Source organism: Pelobates fuscus, chromosome 4, assembly GCF_036172605.1.
Source record: "Pelobates fuscus isolate aPelFus1 chromosome 4, aPelFus1.pri, whole genome shotgun sequence".
Classification (NCBI taxonomy): Eukaryota; Metazoa; Chordata; class Amphibia; order Anura; family Pelobatidae; genus Pelobates; species Pelobates fuscus.
Window position 1 is genome coordinate 32,634,422 of NC_086320.1, and position 19,781 is coordinate 32,654,202.

At 42.6% G+C, this 19,781-nt stretch overlaps 1 protein-coding gene across 1 annotated transcript in view; it reads left to right on the forward strand.

The window, feature by feature from the left end:
- The window catches only part of ASAP1 (ArfGAP with SH3 domain, ankyrin repeat and PH domain 1), a 294,522-nt gene that overhangs the window by 176,555 nt on the left and 98,186 nt on the right, over positions 1-19,781 (forward strand). Inside the window, exon 4 of the mRNA XM_063451064.1 lies at positions 15,880-15,952. Coding sequence (XP_063307134.1) covers positions 15,880-15,952 — 73 coding nt within the window. The remainder of the gene's footprint in view (positions 1-15,879; positions 15,953-19,781) is intronic.

Sequence of the window (19,781 nt, forward strand, 5' to 3'; positions counted from 1 at the left end):
TGATATGCAAGTGACATGCACCTGCCAAGTTCCCTAAAAGAGCAAGAATAGAAGAGTGTCAACCTGCCGTCTCAGCAGCTCGATTGAACAAGATTTCTCCAGCACATCTCGGCTTCCTCCAATCAGTACCCAGAATCCTCGCTGATCGCAGCCACGGCACAGTGCCTGCGTTCCCCAGCCTTAGACGTCAGGCAGCTAAACCACCTTCGTAATTCTTCCACCTAGAGCTCAAATTTATCTCAGAGTGCCAGCAGCCTGAATTATAATCAGAAGAGATTGGTGCAAAATTGGTGCATTTGCATATATGCATATTAACATAATTTGCATCTGAATATGAACGTCCTCGACCTGCACAATTATATTTACAAAAAATGAAACGTCTATTCCCCCTCCCCCCCTTTATTTAGTATCCTAGGGAGATATTTGAAAGTCATAGCTGAGCCAAGTATATTGTTTTACGGGTTTCTTTCAAGGCAAAGGGAATTTGGCTCCGATTTTGATGTCAGCTGCTTTGAGGTGGGTGGGGGGAATGCAGACTCATAGAGAAAGACGCAAAGGCCAAGATGCAGGGATACATTTGAGTGCACAGAAATTATACAAGACTTATTCACATGGCCTTAAACACATGTGAGGAAATATAAGGACATATTGAGGATAGAAAATGAAGAGCGTGTCTCATTTATGCTTGCTTTTTAAAATGTGTTAATTTTTTATTATTACCTCTACAAACTTCTTCTTCAGCTAAAGGATCTCCAATACAGCTGCAATGTCTTAGGTCCAGATCTCCCCATTGATTGCTGTATTTAAAGGGGGGTCCTTGATGTTTTTCCTGGGAGTGATAGGAGTTGGGGTTCTAGGTGTGTATATTATGTGTTAATAATTGAATATGTGCCAGGCTCTGATGAATCTGGAAGGTTTGTGGAACAGTTTGGAATGGTGCAGTAACGCTCCCAACAGAGATGCACATGGTTAATGTATTTGGTGCAGTGGACCTGCTTACTGGGCTGTGATACCTAGTGCCCCAGGAGAGATACTTGTATTACTAGCTGTAGAGGTTGGGTACAGATGATCCTTACCAGTGGTGGCAAGTTTATCACCTAACATTGCAATCAGTCATATAAAAAATTAACCACTGGGTGCCCCCTAACCCTCTCTGTGAGGAACAGAAGAGCATTGCTCTGTTCGCTAATGTACACGAAGTGTAAACGCCGCGCTTTTTGCAGCTAATAGGAGACACTGTGGCAATGTTGTCAGTCATATTGTACCCCCGCCACATACCATGTACCTGGTCTTTTATAGCGAGATCAGAGACCAGTACGCTATCCTGTGTCTTAATCTTCGTGTTTCTCGATGTGTCAATACAGGCAACATTAGTGACATCACCTACCTTTATAAAACTGTGTTTTAAGATCCTTGTTAGTTAAAATTTATAATAAACATAAACTTACCTCGTAAGTACCGAGGCCAAATTCTCACCACAGTATGATTCTACTCCACTGATGTTACTGTGCTGAGGTAAGGATATTGGCGGTAAGGGGGTCGTATCTGTATATATCTTGTATATGCAAGGTTCAGTGTGTTTAGAATCTATGCATGACAATTTATTTGTAATGGTATATGTTGTTGGATATTGAATTGCGGGTTATTCACTAAACTATGTGTTGCCAGGAATCTACCAGGATTTTATAACAAACCGCGTATATATTGTGTAACATTTAACAGGATTCATTGATGGAGACCTCAAATGACACTCTTAATAACAATAAATAATGTTCAAAGTTAAACAGATATTGCGGAAGTGTGAACGATGTAAGTGCAGACTGAAAGCTCCACATTTTCCCAACTTACTCCGAGACAGCGCCAGGGGACTCTAGACCCCATAAGCACCACACCCCTACTGAAGTGATTATGGTGGCTTTTTTATTTATTTATTTTTCAAATCTGCCTAGGTTTTTATTTGAATTTACTTGACAAAGTATGTAAATTACTAGCTTGTATGGTCACCCACAAAGTGGAACTGCAGTCGAGCTAAGTACTTTTATTTTTACTTACCTCCACGGCTTTATTCCCCCATGTAAATGCTGTAATACCGTTCACTGGTGTGTAGGAATGAGTCAAAGTTCTTCTTGGATATGTTTTTTTTTTTGTTTTTTTAATATATAAAATCATGTTTTTACATCTAGGTGAAGATGTACTTGCCTTGCACAAGAGAATGAACCTCTGCTTTTCTTATTTTCACATACAAACTCTCTATATATAACGTATATGGCCTTTTACACAGATTGTCATCCTGTTTCTGTAATGTTTTCAAGGGATCTTCAGTTTTGGACGCTGCCACCCATAAAAACAGAAATTTAACAAGAAAATAAAAAAAACGTTCAATTTCCAAGCAGAAGAGCCCAGACAGCACCGAAGTAGGCACTGCATTCATTAACATAACAAAATCCTACTTGACGCATTTGCACGCCTCTCAGGATTTTTGCATTTCCCATCTCGAATATCATCTGTTGATGAGACGGTGTATCAGCTTGCCAAGCTTCATACAGTTTTTATCCGAGTAAATGTCGTTAGTTGGAATAATACAGTAAAAGTGGTTTAAAGGGTCAAATTCCCTGTTCCAGGAAAAGTGCAATGCATGTGCTTTATTTCATGTAAATAATGCATATGTAATATTACTTCTTCACCATTAATTGGAAAGAGCATTTCTAAAAATGTGGTAATTTAGCAGGTGCTGTTTGGAATAATCTGCTTTCAGTTATATGGGTACTTCCGCTTATCTTGAAATTACATAATTTACCCAAACCATGAAATTCATGTATAACTTTTTTCTATGTTGATGCCTCTTATTCATATAAATTAAAAGCATTGTAACCACCACTATGTGCGTGCCTTAGTGGCTATGGTGCTAGGAATGCCCTTTGCTAATTGTTTGACTTCTAACCTGTGATAGCTGTGCAGGGCTATCTCATTGGCTTAGGGAGTCAGCCGATTGCTTTCAGCCAATGAGCTAAGCCCTTCACCAACGGCCTAAGCTCTGTAAAGGGAGCTTCTAGCTGCATGAAAGCGGGGAATGGCACCTTGCAGAACATAGATAAGTGGTGGGCGGGGACGGTCAGCATGCTGTAGTGGTTATGGCGCTTAAAATGTCCCTTTAAAAATATTTTTTTAAATTACTTATGCATTTTTCCTGCGCTTGACTTACTCTGACGGAAGGAGGAGCTTAACCAAGCTGAACTTACTGTGTCAAAGAACGTTTTCCCACAATACTCACCCTCTTCCGTGTTCTCGCATTGCTTCCTTTCGTCATTTCCAAACGTCCTATGATGTAGACTAGGGCGCCGCCAGAATGACACATTTTTTTCCTTACTGGATTTCTACAGATTGTTCATTCATTTTTGGAAATTCGGCCATTTTTTTTTTTTTTTTGCAATCCTATTTTTTATTTTATTTTAACAGTTTGATGCACCCTTATGGGTTTATATTTGGTATTTTTTGAGGATGAAGAAAGAAGATGGGAGAAAAAAAAGAAAGCATCTATTGGTGAGCATTTATTATTTTAAGTATTTAGTTTAGTGCCACCCCCCAACCCTAATAATGGTAGGTAAAGTATTTGGGGGGTGACTAGGGTCTAGGGTGCCTCAAGTCACTTGGGGATAGTTCTTTATTTTACAAGTGGCGCTCACCTACCACCAATGGATGGGGTCGGGGGAGGAGGGGTTGGGAACAATAGGTGATGGTGGGCATGAGAGGAATTTAGGAAGTTGCCGAGAGCACGCAAGCACTGTAGGCTTATCAGGTCCCACCTCCCTCAGGGCCCCCCTCCCGCTTGGCTGAATGGGTTAAAACCCCTTCAGCCACTTACCTTAATCCAGCGCCGGTGACCTCTCCTCCCCCTGCCGATGTCCGCTCCGAATGTGCATGCGCAGCCAGAGCTGCGCGGGCATTCAGACTGCCCATGGGGAGCTACTGATAGGCTGAGATTGGCAGAGCTGATGAGTGCCGGACTACAGACTTTAGGAATAAACTGTTCATGCTAATAAACAAGCATCCATACTTCCTAACATTTTCATTACGATCAAGTTGTTATGGTGCCCGGAGTGTTTCTAATTTGTAAAGCGACAGATTTTATTAGAATCTGGTTTTCCTTCAGTTATGTCCAAATTATAGATATAGTTCAGGACTTCTATTTTCCATTGCAGCAAGCACGTTATTTATTTAGATAATTATTTATTCGGACACCACTTCTCTGGCATGCAAACTGTACATAATCGCGTAAACCTCCTGCTGTACTCCACTTTGTACTTTTGAGTCTGCTTTCATAATTCGCTGTCAAATAGCCATTGTTGAGCTCTGTCTAAAATATGTTTCATATGTTAATTTGGATAGGAGCTGTACCACAATATGGCTCAAATTGGCAACTGCTCCATTTATAAACAAAGCCATTTCCCGCGGCCTGTTCGTTCCATTAAAAATCACATGCATCTGTTACTCACTCACTTGGGCTGTGGGTCATGCCAGGAAAGATTCTACCAGTAGCTGTTTTTGCGTGATGCACTTTTTTGCTCGGTTGGATGAGTTGTAGTTCAGTGATCTTAATTTGTTGCTTGCAAAGCAAATGTTAGAAATTGTATTTAGCTGAATTAAAATACTATAAATTGCGTGCAGTGCCATTATTCTTACATGGGTTGAAATAATCTTTTTGATTTGTGTAACATCCTGGAAAAATGGTTCATGTTTCCAGGAACGGGAAACAGACTACATTTCTTGGCTTGCCAGCGTAATTGAGCCGGACATGTTTAGGAACACCATACCACTAGAATAACCTGGGGTCCCCAGGAGACGCTCCCTAGCTCCACTAACTTAGCCCGAGAACCAGAAGCTCTCAGCCAATGAACCAGCCCACGCCCACCACTGCATTAATTAGCTCAGGAGAACTATTTAGCTCCTAAACAGATACTTCCAACTCTTGGGCCGAGTAGTGGAGGCAGGGAATTGTGCCCACGGACACCAGGAAGAATGCTTGGCATTCTAAAGCGATTTGAGTACGTACAAAGGGTGGCACTGGGACAATCCTGCCACCATAACCACTACACAAAAAATGTGACTGTTTATTAAAAGTTACTAAATCTCAGATTATTTTGATTTTTTTTTTTAGGTTAAATAGGTAAAGGCAGTTTTAAAGTTCTGATAAAGAACATTTCTGATGACACCATCAAAGCGGCACTATCATGGCTGAATCCAGTTTTGTTTTAACCCCCCTCCTGACTCCACTACATCTAATTGCGCCCCCCCTCATATTACCCCCAAATGCCCCTAAGCCTCCCATATTACCTATTTTTTAAATCTTTATTTTCGTGCCCGGACCTAGGTCCTTTCTGTGGGACACGTCATCTGCCCACACTCTAAATTTTGAGCCTTGCAAGTAACCAATGAGAGCACTCTTATTGGTTGGCTTAAACCAACCAACCAATCAGAGCGCGTTGAGTCAAATTGCAGGGCATGGGAAGGTTTTATAAGCCTTTACCCGCCCTGCAGTGCTCAGTCTGCGTGGTGCCCTTGCTGGTTGAAGATGGGTTGTTATGTTTTTTTTGTCAGGGTTTTTTTTTTTTTTATGTCATGAGTTTAACATTTATATATACTGGGACGCTTATAGGGAAAGCTAGGCTAATTTAATGTGTCTCTTCTATATGTGGGCGCTCTAAGACATAGTTTATTGCTCGCAGGATCGGGTCTTAAGATGATATAGCGCCAGTGTGTAAAGTAGGGTTCGATTAAACCTGCAACTAATGAAAGTCACGCCAGTTTCAGTGCGTATATTCCCCTTAACAAGTCGGTGCGCGAAGAACAAAACAAACTAACAATAAGAAAACCGATATCTATAGAAAGTTTAAAACCATCCGAAATCCTGACTTCTCCTAAAGGCACCGGTCGCCACCATGCGCCTAGGTACAATAGTAAGTAGTGGTAGGCGAGTTGGTTGGACTATGGCGTGTGTGCTTTTTTCCCCCCTTTTTCCTCTGCCCCTGGCGCACGTCGGAGCCAGATGCCCATGGAGAGCCTGATTTTCTGTGTGTCCATTATGTTTGCAGTACATGCATGTATGAGAGGGTCAAATGGCCGGTGGCCTCTTGTTTGGGTTACTATCCCCTGTTACCCTGGGGGGGGGGGGGGGAGGGGAATAAGCTCTCGGTCTGTCTCTGTTGTGGGTCCAACCTGTGTTTTGTGCTCTGGTGTATGATTCTAAGAGTGCTGTGTGTTGTGGTCTCCCTGTGACCCTAGTGTGTGTGTGTCTATGTTGAGGGTAGGAGTTTAACCCTTTAAGGACACATGACATCTGTGACATGTCATGATTCCCTTATATTCCAGAAGTTTGGTCCTTAAGGGGTTAAAGGCAGGCCTAAGGAACACAAGATAAGAGTACAGGTAGCTAGTGCCTATTAACTTTCGTACAGTACTGTAGTCCGTGACCTTAAATATTAAGCCGTTTTTCTCCTTCGATTACCGGCGTACGTGTAAGATTACCCAATTAGTCCCAATTAGTGTTCGGCCAGTCACTTCTGGATCCTGGCTGTGGCTGGTGGATGTTCAGCAGGTAGGCAACCTTGGGGTGTTGGGTATTGTGTCTGATGTCCCAATTTTGGCTCCGGTTGCTGATGTGAGTCCCGGGGTGAGTGAGTGTGTCATGCGGTCCAGAGACCTCCTTGGTAGTGGGGAGTTTGTAGCTGGGCAGGGTAGTAGAGGCGGGGCGGTTCAGGCTTGTGTGAACAGCTTGTATGGTGGTCTTGGCCTCTACTGTGCTCGGGCGGTGGTGGTTCCCGCTGTTGCTTTGCCCCTTCCCTGTGGGACAAATGGGGTGATTCTGGCCGGGTCCCAGTTGTGTATGTCTCCGGGTTCCCCGGTGCAGCCTGGAGTTCCGTCGGTGGCAGTCCCAGTGTGGGCATCAATGCCATTGCGCCCTGGAGGTCTGAGACGAGGTGTACTGTGTTCTTGTGCAGTACCTGTAGTGTGCGTTGTGGATGCCAGCGGTATGTTATTTGGTGCGTCCGGAGCAGGGCGGTGAATGTTTGCATGGACTTGCGCCATTGTATGGTGGCCCCCGGCAGGTCGGCATAGAAAGATATTTTCTCAAAGTTGTAAGTGGCTGTCCCCTTCAGGGCTGCAAGGAGTGCCATTTTGTCCGCGGCATTCTTAAATCTCACCACAAGGTTTAGGAATTTGGAAAGCCGCCTCTATGCTGGTAGTTTTGGCTTGTTTGGAGGGTATTAGGGTTCCCACAAGCCTCCTAACGAAGTGTGGGAGTTCTTCTGCAGGGACCTCTCCGCGGACTTTTAAGTTATTACGGCGCCTGGAGTCTTCTAGTGCTGCAAAGCGATGTTCTGTTTTAGCTTGTTGTTGTTTAAGGGCACTTATCTCTTGCCTGAGCTCCGCTAGTTCTTGGGAGTGTTGAGTGGAGGTTTGTTCTGCTGCGTCAATGCGGCCTACTAGGCCCGTTAGGTCTGCCCGTAGTTGTGCTACATCCGCTTGCAAGGCCTTCTGTAGTTCTCCCAACATAGTTTTCAGCAGGGATGCCGTTACCGGTTCCAAATCGCCCGGATTCTTGTTTGGTTGCGGCGGTTTCGTCGTGGGTAAGCCGTTGAAGGCTTCCTCTGGGTAAAAGTCCCCAGAGGAGTCTGAGAACTCCTCGAGCTCGGCGGCCATATTGGGTCCATCTTGAATAAATAAAGTTCATGTATTATGGATTTTTATTTGGTCTTTTTAGGGGCTGAAAAAAGGTTTTAGAAATAAGACCTCAAATGGCAAGTTATTTTGATTTATTTACAGGTATTTAGTTTTATTGTCTCCCCCCTCAATATTTTTAGGGTGAGGGGGCAGGTATGGCTTTATTTAAACATTTTTTTGGGGTGGGGGGTCCCCAAGCCCCAAGTCACCCCTGGGGGTGGTATTTTTACATTTAGGTTCCCCCTTGTTGTCTTTTAGGGACGCTACCCGCAGCTCATGGGTGGGGGCTGGGGTGCAGGACGACAATAGGTCGCCCCTACCCGCCGCTCATGGGTGTCCCTCTTCCCCCTGCTACTTAAGAGATGCCCCACCATGGGGCCATTTATTGGAGAAGGGGGGGGCGGGGGTGCTTTATTTATTTATTTTTATAACCATGAGCAGCCACAGGCTGCTCACTGATTACTAGACATGCCCCTACTTGCGATATAGCGAGTAGTGTCAGATTAATTACTAATACGAAGTAGTCTTTACTTAGTATTAGTTAAGTTGGTTGAAAGACCAATCTTGGTCTTTCAGCCTTTTGGTAGATAGCTCGCTGATACCGTGGGAATTAGGGAGCTATCTACTAAGCAGCTGCAAGATGCAGCTGAAGCACGGATCGGAATTTCGTTCATTAAAATGAAATTTCTAACCGACCTAAAAGTACAGATTGTCGTCCTAACATGAACAAACAAACTGTTCTCATTCTGTTAGTACGAAATTTGGTAGTTTTTCGGGGAAAGTGAAAGGAGGCATCACGGAGGTAAGGTGAGAATTGTCTAAAAAAAAAAAAAAAATCTGACCACAGGAAATGGAGCACACTTTGCTCCTCCGCTGGTCATAGCTGGTCAGGCGTAGGAAATATATATGACAAAATAGTCCCTACTTTGGCTTATGTTTTAAAGAAAACTAGACCAGACAAGTAGAAATGAAGAACAAATCCTGAGAGAGGAAGAGAAGAGGAAGCGATTAGGGAAAGGTAAGTTCGGCATGACAGTGCTAACGTTTTATTTATTTTCTCCTGTTTTTGAGGCTTCTATCGTCTTTACAATATTTAATATTGGTTTCGCTGTAAGATCACATCCTCCTGTCTGGGATAGCTAACAGAACGCGCTACCTGTGGATGGGGAGAAAATAAAAAAAAAGCCTTTAATCCTAACCATTCTATGGACAACAAAATTCTCACCGAGGCTTGTGAGTGTTGTATTTCATAGCTCCGTAGGCTCAGTGGTTCCAAAATTCCAGAGCCAGAATCACAGCTCCAGTTGTTGTTGAGCATTATTCACTGATGGAAGTGCACGTGGTGGTCATACAGATTCAGAACCCATTGAAGTATATTTATCAAAGTGCTGTGATCAGAAAACTGATATCAAGTTGCATAAGTGAAAGTCACGTTTAGAACTTTGCACAAATTTTCAGAACACAACTCTTTGAAACTTCTCCCCTACTGGGTCATACGTAGAAAGAGGTTATCTGGAGCAATCCGTGGAGTTATCACCGTGGCAACCACGGTGCATACTAGATTACTGCGCTTCTCGAATTGAGAATTGCGATTTATACGTACTGATCAGTGTACCAGTAAAGACCAAAAATGCACTAGCGTGTTCATTTTACGAATGCCTGTTTTTTTTTCTTTATTTTATTGTTTTACTCCCTTTGGAACTGTTTATTTTGCATCAACGAAAACCAATTTTCTAAAATGTTTTCCTTAGCATTTTCTAGTAAAGTACCTCTGCTCAGACTGGCTCTCTAATTTTTCTCTTTAATGCCCTTGCTGTTATAATGGCTTGTTTGCCCCACGTACCAGAACTGCGCCAGTGTATAGAGCGGCTGATTATTGTTATTAGCGAGTTTATTACCATAAGTGATGCAGCATTGTGTAAAAAGGCCCGCCACTGTGAGGTCTCACCTCGAGCATTAATTATGGGCTGCAAACATAAAGGATTGCTTTACACATTGCCTTGTAAGCAAGAGAGAGAATATTTTCCTTTAACACAACTGTTTCATCGATTGATTAAATGCAATGCCTTGTGTATGTTTCTTGCATTAACCATTTGAATACCGCTAAGCTGCAGTCCCCATTCAGCCCTGATATTTGTACATTATTATGTATGTTAGAGTGTTGTGTGTTGTGAAAATGTAAGGGTTAATGTAACATAATGTTTTAAGGCAGACTAGAGGTTTAGGAGAGAGTTTAACAGTGAGGGAGCATCTCCTGGACATGCATGTCCCAGTGCTGCCTGAGATTAGGGAGAGGTTCAGTCCGTGGGGGTATAGATGGAGGCAGCGCATGGTGAGTGTGTGTGTATAGATGGATGCAGAGCATGTTGTGTGAGAATGCACAGATGGGTGCAGAGCATGGTGTGTGTGCGTGTAGATGGGTGCAGAGCATGGTGTGTGTGTGTGCGTGTAGATGGATGCAGAGCATTGTGTGTGTGTGTAGATGGATGCAGAGCATGGTGTGGATGTGTGTAGATGGATGCAGAGCATGGTGTGTGTGCGTGTAGATGGGTGCAGAGCATGGTGTGTGTGTGTGCGTGTAGATGGATGCAGAGCATGGTGTGTGTGTGTAGATGGATGCAGAGCATTGTGTGTGTGTGTAGATGGATGCAGAGCATGGTGTGGATGTGTGTAGATGGATGCAGAGCATGGTGTGTGTAGATGGATGCAGAGCATGGTGTGTGTAGATGGATGCAGAGCATGGTGTGTGTAGATGGATGCAGAGCATGGTGTGTGTAGATGGATGCAGAGCATTGTGTGTGTGTAGATGGATGCAGAGCATTGTGTGTGTGTAGATGGATGCAGAGCATGGTGTGGATGTGTGTGTGTGTGTAGATGGATGCAGAGCATGGTGTGTGTAGATGGATGCAGAGCATGGTGTGTGTAGATGGATGCAGAGCATGGTGTGTGTAGATGGATGCAGAGCATGGTGTGTGTAGATGGATGCAGAGCATGGTGTGTGTAGATGGATGCAGAGCATGGTGTGTGTAGATGGATGCAGAGCATGGTGTGTGTAGATGGATGCAGAGCATGGTGTGTGTAGATGGATGCAGAGCATGGTGTGTGTAGATGGATGCAGAGCATGGTGTGTGTAGATGGATGCAGAGCATGGTGTGTGTAGATGGATGCAGAGCATGGTGTGTGTGTGTGTGTAGATGGATGCAGAGCATGGTGTGTGTGTGTGTGTGTGTAGATGGATGCAGAGCATGGTGTGTGTGTGTGTGTGTGTAGATGGATGCAGAGCATGGTGTGTGTGTGTGTGTGTGTGTGTGTGTGTGTGTAGATGGATGCAGAGCATGGTGTGTGTGTGTGTGTGTGTGTGTAGATGGATGCAGAGCATGGTGTGTGTGTGTGTGTGTGTAGATGGATGCAGAGCATGGTGTGTGTGTAGATGGATGCAGAGCATGGTGTGTGTGTGCGCGTGTGTGTGTAGATGGATGCAGAGCATGGTGTGTGTGTAGATGGATGCAGAGCATGGTGTGTGTGTAGATGGATGCAGAGCATGGTGTGTGTGTAGATGGATGCAGAGCATGGTGTGTGTGTGTGTGTGTAGATGGATCCAGAGCATGGTGTGTGTGTGTGTGTGTAGATGGATGCAGAGCAGGGTGTGGGTGTGTGTGTGTGTGTGTGTAGATGGATGCAGAGCATGGTGTGTGTGTGTGTGTGTGTGTGTGTAGATGGATGCAGAGCATGGTGTGTGTGTGTGTGTGTGTAGATGGATGCAGAGCATGGTGTGTGTAGATGGATGCAGAGCATGGTGTGTGTAGATGGATGCAGAGCATGGTGTGTGTAGATGGATGCAGAGCATGGTGTGTGTAGATGGATGCAGAGCATGGTGTGTGTAGATGGATGCAGAGCATGGTGTGTGTAGATGGATGCAGAGCATGGTGTGTGTAGATGGATGCAGAGCATGGTGTGTGTAGATGGATGCAGAGCATGGTGTGTGTAGATGGATGCAGAGCATGGTGTGTGTGTGTGTGTAGATGGATGCAGAGCATGGTGTGTGTGTGTGTGTGTGTGTGTGTGTGTGTAGATGGATGCAGAGCATGGTGTGTGTGTGTGTGTGTGTGTGTGTGTGTGTGTAGATGGATGCAGAGCATGGTGTGTGTGTGTGTGTGTGTAGATGGATGCAGAGCATGGTGTGTGTGTGTAGATGGATGCAGAGCATGGTGTGTGTGTAGATGGATGCAGAGCATGGTGTGTGTGTGCGCGTGTGTGTGTAGATGGATGCAGAGCATGGTGTGTGTGTAGATGGATGCAGAGCATGGTGTGTGTGTAGATGGATGCAGAGCATGGTGTGTGTGTGTGTGTGTAGATGGATCCAGAGCATGGTGTGTGTGTGTGTGTGTGTGTAGATGGATGCAGAGCAGGGTGTGGGTGTGTGTGTGTGTGTGTGTAGATGGATGCAGAGCATGGTGTGTGTGTGTGTGTGTGTGTAGATGGATGCAGAGCATGGTGTGTGTGTGTGTGTGTGTAGATGGATGCAGAGCATGGTGTGTGTGTGGATGGATGCAGAGCATGGTGTGTGTGTGTGTGTGTAGATGGATGCAGAGCATGGTGTGTGTGTGTGTGTAGATGGATGCAGAGCATGGTGTGTGTGTGTGTAGATGGATGCAGAGCATGGTGTGTGTGTGTGTGTGTGTGTGTGTAGATGGATGCAGAGCATGGTGTGTGTGTGTGTGTAGATGGATGCAGAGCATGGTGTGTGTGTGGGGGATGCAGAGCACAATCTACACAGACGATATTCAGAGCCTCACATGTTTGCACTGCCAGGCATGCAGTCAAGGTTCATTGTTCCCAGCAGGTTTCTCTGGAGCAGTTTACTCTGTGCTGACAAGCAGGCTCACACAATGCATGACAATGGAGGTGAGAGGACTCCATTTTGGGTGCTGAGCGGGTGGAATAAGGGGCTCTGCGAGCGGCAGTTTAACGGGGACGCTGAGGCAGAGAAGCTCTGACGCAGCTTATCCAAAACTCACGTCAACTGCAGCTTGTGTGGCCTCATCGATACATGGATAAGGGGGCCCCTGCTCCATCTACACAGAGTATTCGGATATTCCATCTCCTGCTTCTCTGAATCACTGGCTGATACTGAACACAAGACAGCAATACAGAGATCTGACCAGCCAGCACTGCATTGAATGACCACTGTCACACTAAAACTATATTTTAATATAACAATCCACTCATTTGAAATAATATAATTTTACAAAAGATGGTCTTTACAAACCATAGAAATACAGTATACACAATACACGTGGGATTTAGATGGTATTTCTAAAAATAAATAAATAAACAAAACAGTGTGAAACCGTTAAATACAAGAGACTCTCTGCTATAAATTGCACGCACAAGATTTCTGAATAAGGAGCCATTCCAAAGGCGCCTCCCCCAAAGGGGATGGGGGGGCAGGTATCTCCTTCTCAGGATTGGAGTTATCCCCATACGTCTCCTGACCAGTGGACCAGTCAGGGAATAGATGTGTATTTCCCTTGATCAGAAGGGAGATATATTTTTGGTGCCATGTCCCATTTCTGGGTTGTCATGGAGACTTGGATCTTTGAATTTCCTGAACCTGGTGTATTTTTACTGCCAATTTATCTATAGTTTCCATCTCATATCTGGATTTAGTAAAAGTTTTTTTTCTTATTATTATTGGTACTTAAAGGGACTCTCCAGTGCCAGGAAAACAAACCTGTTTTCCTGGCACTGGAGAATCCTACAGTGCCCCCCTGCCATGATACTTACCTGAATCCAGCATGATGTCACTCGGCGCTGGGTCATTCTCTGCCCCCCTCCTCCTCTGCTGACATCCGGCAGCGGGGGAGACCTAATGCGCATGAGAAGCAATGGCCGCGTGCATTAGACCTCCCCATAGGAAAGCATTATTCAATGCTTTCCTATGGGGATTCCGGCAACGCTGGAGGTCCTCATGATAGACAGCCACTAGAGGAGGACTTAACCCTGCAAGGTAATTATTGCAATTTATTAAAAAAAAATCAATAATTACACTTGCAGGGTTAAGGGTGATGGAAGTTGGCACGCAGACCACTTCAATGGGCAGAAGTCGTCTGGGTGCCTGGAGTGTCCCTTTAATTTTGTGGGTGTTCTAAACCCGCATTTCAAACTGAATAGTTCAAACAGTAGAATTATTGCACTCCGTTGACTTACCAAGATCTACATGCAAAGTAAATCCGTGTGTGTATTGAAGGTGACAATACATGGCACATCAAACTTCCAGAATTAATAAAGATCAAATATGGTCTCTACGTCCGATAGAATGTTGAAGGTGAGTGTGTAACTCGCTTACTATATTATACATTTTGTATGCATGCACTGGGGTAGCGGCATATTCGTTATAAGTAGTTTTCAAACTCTAGCTACCCCTCCTGATGTTGCAGAACTGCAACTCCCATCATTCTCTGGCCATTCAAAGAATTCTGGGAAAAGTCTGCCATCAACATCGGGGTCAGAATTTGAAGTTGAAATCCCTGAGTCTATCAAAGCTCTGTGATGGAGGAAAGAGCAGTATATATTCTAACATTTAATTTTATTATTCTGACCTAATAAACATGCTCGTTAAATATATGTAAACCTAATTTAACTCCTTGAAAGTGATGTTACCCTTTAATGTGTTAACAAAACTCATCAGAACCGGTTTTGATGATGAGACTCTAAATGGTGCTCAGTGCTGTGTAATTACAAACAGTAAGGTTATGGAAAAATCATTTTGAATCCCAGCATTGTCAGCAAACAGGGGATTATAGATTGTTGCTGACCTGATGTTATTATTTAATTCATGAAACTCTTGCTTACCTTAACTGTTTAACTTGATGTGTTTCGTTCTGTCTACCAGTAATTACATTAGATGGAAATATAAACCTAAATACTGTATGTTGATCAGTGGAAAATCATATTCTTTCAGTTACCAATCTAGACAGCATTCATTGACGAAAAAAGGCTTAGTCTTTCTTTACAGCAGGGAATAGCAACAAACATTTATTTTAATAATTGTAATAAGTATAAATATACCTGTTGGCTGCAATCTAGGCACACCTTGAAGCATTTTCTTAGTACCCTAAATCTTGGTTCCGCCACATTTCTTGTTCACTACTAAAGGTGCAGACCTTGCACTTGGAAATAGTAAATAAGGCAGAGACAAAAATGTCTGAATAATATCAATTTATTCGCCATGTATGATCATTAAAACGCATGTAAGCAGCAGCAAGCAGAGACTTGCAATACCCATCATGAGTCAATCTACGCGTTTCGCACACTGTACTTTAACTGGACTAATCTAGCTAGAATACGTTGTATGAAACACGTAGAGTGCTGATGGGGATTGCATGCCACCATCACCTTAAGTGTATCTTAATGCCCATATGTGGCGATATAAATTGAGTTCTATTGATTTTATGATTCGGTGCAAAGTCACTATTTTACACTGCATTACTTATCTCAATAGGTTTTCCAGATTTTATCATTAGCATTTATATAGCGCCAACTTTTTCTTCATATCCCATTTGAACTGCAAATTATTTATCTACAAAAATTCCATTAGAGCGTTAATGGTGGGATCTGTAGATTTCGAGAGTTTTGCATCATTTGAAAATCTTATTAAACCGAGGCCCTTGTTTTAGACGCTGTGGATTACATCGACCATGATGCTCTACCTTTCAAAGGCTTTAAACAACATATCCCAGTATGCTCGACAGTAGTGCATCAAAGATTTAGCAGGACATTCTTTATTTGAGCTCTTCCGAATCTTGCCACCATAGCAAAAGACTTCCACAACCCCAGCAGATACTTGTTGTAATCAGAATGACACTCAATCACAGTGTAGCTTGTTAATGTAAAATAAATCACTTGCCGTAATTGTATATTAACGTAACATTTATTTTTCTAGGTATGTTAATTTCAATTTATGGGTTTGGCCCATTGAAACCAAAAGGGGAATAGACCACTTTCCGAACATGTGTTTTTTCCTTGGCACTCTGTGTGCTTTTGGAAAACAATATAATGGATAACTTCTTTTGAAATTGTACAGTTTTGTTTGTTTTCTAGGTTTTGTTCTGATCCTTAATTTTTCAGTTAATACTGTTTCTGTATTTTTCTGTTCAGGCCTTAGATCAAGATAGAACTGCGCTACAGAAAGTTAAGAAATCTGTGAAAGCCATTTATAATTCCGGTCAAGGTAAGCTATGACTAAACATTACTATTGGAATCAGAACGGGTCCTGCTGACCTGCCCATCTTTGTCTCTCAAGTGGCTCACTTTTGTAGGTCATTTTTTTATCCTCCGCAACTGTTTAAAGCAGCACTGTCACTTATAATCATTTCTTAAAGATATAATCTTTATAAATAAACTCCTTTTGACCCTTTTTAGAATGTTGTTAAAGCTCCAATGAAGTCATTAAATTGCCAATCTTTGTCAAAAAGATATGTTATCTGCTGCCTGTGGTCTGATGACTGATCAAAGTAGGCATCATTTTGCAATATGTGCAGTATGGCACCTTATTGTCTATGTATTAGATTATCTATGGAAAATCCTGTGATCCCGAAGGATCATCTGTAAAACTCATTTTGTATTTTCACACATAGAAAGATGCCAAGAGTGACCATGCTGCTTTAAGACAACAGCTGTCTAATAATGTAATGAAATGTATTTTTTAAATGTATTTTTTACATATATCTTGTTTGATGTGCTGTGCAGTCTGGTATATACAACATTTTTCATACCAGATATTATTGTACAACTATCCTTATTGAGATACTAAAGAATATGGATGATTGGCATGATAGTTCTAGCGGAGATAGCTTTGCTCTTTTTGACAAGTGTGTGAGATCCAAAATGTGTTGTAGGGCTGAAACGCTCAGCTTTTGTAGAACTACAACTCAAATTTACATTGTCCAGCCTTTCGGTAGAAAATGTAAAAATGATTCCATTGGAATCATGTTAGAAGGTTACAGTTTTAAGTGACCCTACACTGACATTTAATGTTCTATGCATTTCACATAAACGGCATTCCATAAAATTACCTGTCGTCTTAATTTAGCATCCGCAGGCTATATACAGGGAGTGCAGAATTATTAGGCAAGTTGTATTTTTGAGGATTAATTTTATTATTGAACAACAACCATGTTCTCAATGAACCCAAAAAACTCATTAATATCAAAGCTGAATATTTTTGGAAGTAGTTTTTAGTTTGTTTTTAGTTTTAGCTATTTTAGGGGGATATCTGTGTGTGCAGGTGACTATTACTGTGCATAATTATTAGGCAACTTAACAAAAAACAAATATATACCCATTTCAATTATTTATTTTTACCAGTGAAACCAATATAACATCTCAACATTCACAAATATACATTTCTGACATTCAAAAACATAACAAAAACAAATCCGTGACCAATATAGCCACCTTTCTTTGCAAGGACACTCAAAAGCCTGCCATCCATGGATTCTGTCAGTGTTTTGATCTGTTCACCATCAACATTGCGTGCAGAAGCAACCACAGCCTCCCAGACACTGTTCAGAGAGGTGTACTGTTTTCCATCCTTGTAAATCTCACATTTGATGATGGACCACAGGTTCTCAATGGGGTTCAGATCAGGTGAACAAGGAGGCCATGTCATTAGATTTTCTTCTTTTATACCCTTTCTTGCCAGCCACGCTGTGGAGTACTTGGACGCGTGTGATGGAGCATTGTCCTGCATGAAAATCATGTTTTTCTTGAAGGATGCAGACTTCTTCCTGTACCACTGCTTGAAGAAGGTGTTTTCCAGAAACTGGCAGTAGGACTGGGAGTTGAGCTTGACTCCATCCTCAACCCGAAAAGGCCCCACAAGCTCATCTTTGATGATACCAGCCCAAACCAGTACTCCACCTCCACCTTGCTGGCGTCTGAGTCGGACTGGAGCTCTCTGCCCTTTACCAATCCATCCATCTGGCCCATCAAGACTCACTCTCATTTCATCAGTCCATAAAACCTTAGAAAAATCAGTCTTGAGATATTTCTTGGCCCAGTCTTGACGTTTCAGCTTGTGTGTCTTGTTCAGTGGTGGTCGTCTTTCAGCCTTTCTTACCTTGGCCATGTCTCTGAGTATTGCACACCTTGTGCTTTTGGGCACTCCAGTGATGTTGCAGCTCTGAAATATGGCCAAACTGGTGGCAAGTGGCATCTTGGCAGCTGCACGCTTGACTTTTCTCAGTTCATGGGCAGTTATTTTGCGCCTTGGTTTTTCCACACGCTTCTTGCGACCCTGTTGACTATTTTGAATGAAACGCTTGATTGTTCGATGATCACGCTTCAGAAGCTTTGCAATTTTAAGAGTGCTGCATCCCTCTGCAAGATATCTCACTATTTTTGACTTTTCTGAGCCTGTCAAGTCCTTCTTTTGACCCATTTTGCCAAAGGAAAGGAAGTTGCCTAATAATTATGCACACCTGATATAGGGTGTTGATGTCATTAGACCACATCCCTTCTCATTACAGAGATGCACATCACCTAATATGCTTAATTGGTAGTAGGCTTTCGAGCCTATACAACTTGGAGTAAGACAACATGCATAAAGAGGATGATGTGGTCAAAATACTCATTTGCCTAATAATTCTGCACTCCCTGTAGAATCGAACGAGAGGCAGCACTCTGTAGTTGGATTGGGTTTTCTTCCATACACCTCTAGTCTAAATAGGACAACATGTAACGGAGTCCCAACACCAGAAATGATTTGAAGGGGATTCACCTGGTCCCACTCTGATGGAATAAACCTCCTTCAAATCACATTTGGTGTTGCGACTCCATTACATGTTGTCATCCTCTATACAATGTCATCTTAAGAATCTTGTAGAATGGAAAGTTGTCGTATAGAGAGTTCAGAGAGTTGTCATTATTGGTAAACTGGAGACGCTAAATGTCGGTGCTGCGTACTGTGCAGCACTGACCCAGGACGCACTCTAGTGGCCGTTTGAGTGACTTACACTAGAAGTGTTACTAGGCAACAATGTAAATACTGCCTTTTCTCTGAAAAGGCAAGGTTTACATTGAAAAGTGTGGAGGGACAGGTTATAGACACGAGAACAACTACGTTAAGCTGTAGTAGTTCTGGTGACTATAGTATCCCTTCAAGAATTCAATTTTTGACATTGAAAAACCTGGCTCCTAGATTCAAAGCAAATTATTCAAACCCTGCCCTAGATGGTAGTTAATAAGGGATAACAACACATGAGAAGGATTTGGGAATTGTTACAGACAACAAACTATGCAACAATGTGCAATGTCAATCAGCAGTGGCTAAGGTCAATAAGATATTGGCATGTATAAATAGGGGCATTAATTCTCTAAATCACTGGCAAGTCTAATTTTGGTGCAATTTTGGGAACCTGTTATAAATAAGGTTGTTATGGCACTAGAAAAAGTGCAGAGGCGGGCTACAAAATTAATAAAAAGAATGGGAAATTTTAGTTATGAAGAAAGGTTAACAAATGTAAATTAGTTTAATTTAGATAAACGGCGCCTCCGATGGGAAATGATAGCATTATACAAATATATTCACGGCAAACCATTGTCTAAAAATCTATTCAGAAACAGGACTATACATCGGACACTAGGTCACGCATTTAGACTGGAAAAAAGAAGATTTAGTCTAAAGCAATGGAAAACAATGTTTACAGCAAGAACAAGAAGAATGTGGAATTCTCTGCCTGAAGAACTGGAGTCTGTACAGACGTTTAAACAGCAACTAGATGCATACTTGCAAAAACATTATATTCAAGGATATATCTTTTCAATTGTAGGGTTATAGCGTCTTGATCCAAGGATAAATTTGACTGCCATTCTGGGGTCAAGAGGGAATTTTTTTTTCCTAGTTTGTTGTAAAATTTGGAAGTGCTTCAAACTGTTTTTGTTTTTTGTTTTTGCCTTCATTTGGATCAACAGCAAAAAACAAATGTGGGGGGGGCGGGGCCTGACCGTCAAGCTGGATGGCAGCAGATTACACTGGCTCCTCTGTAGACTAGCTATTA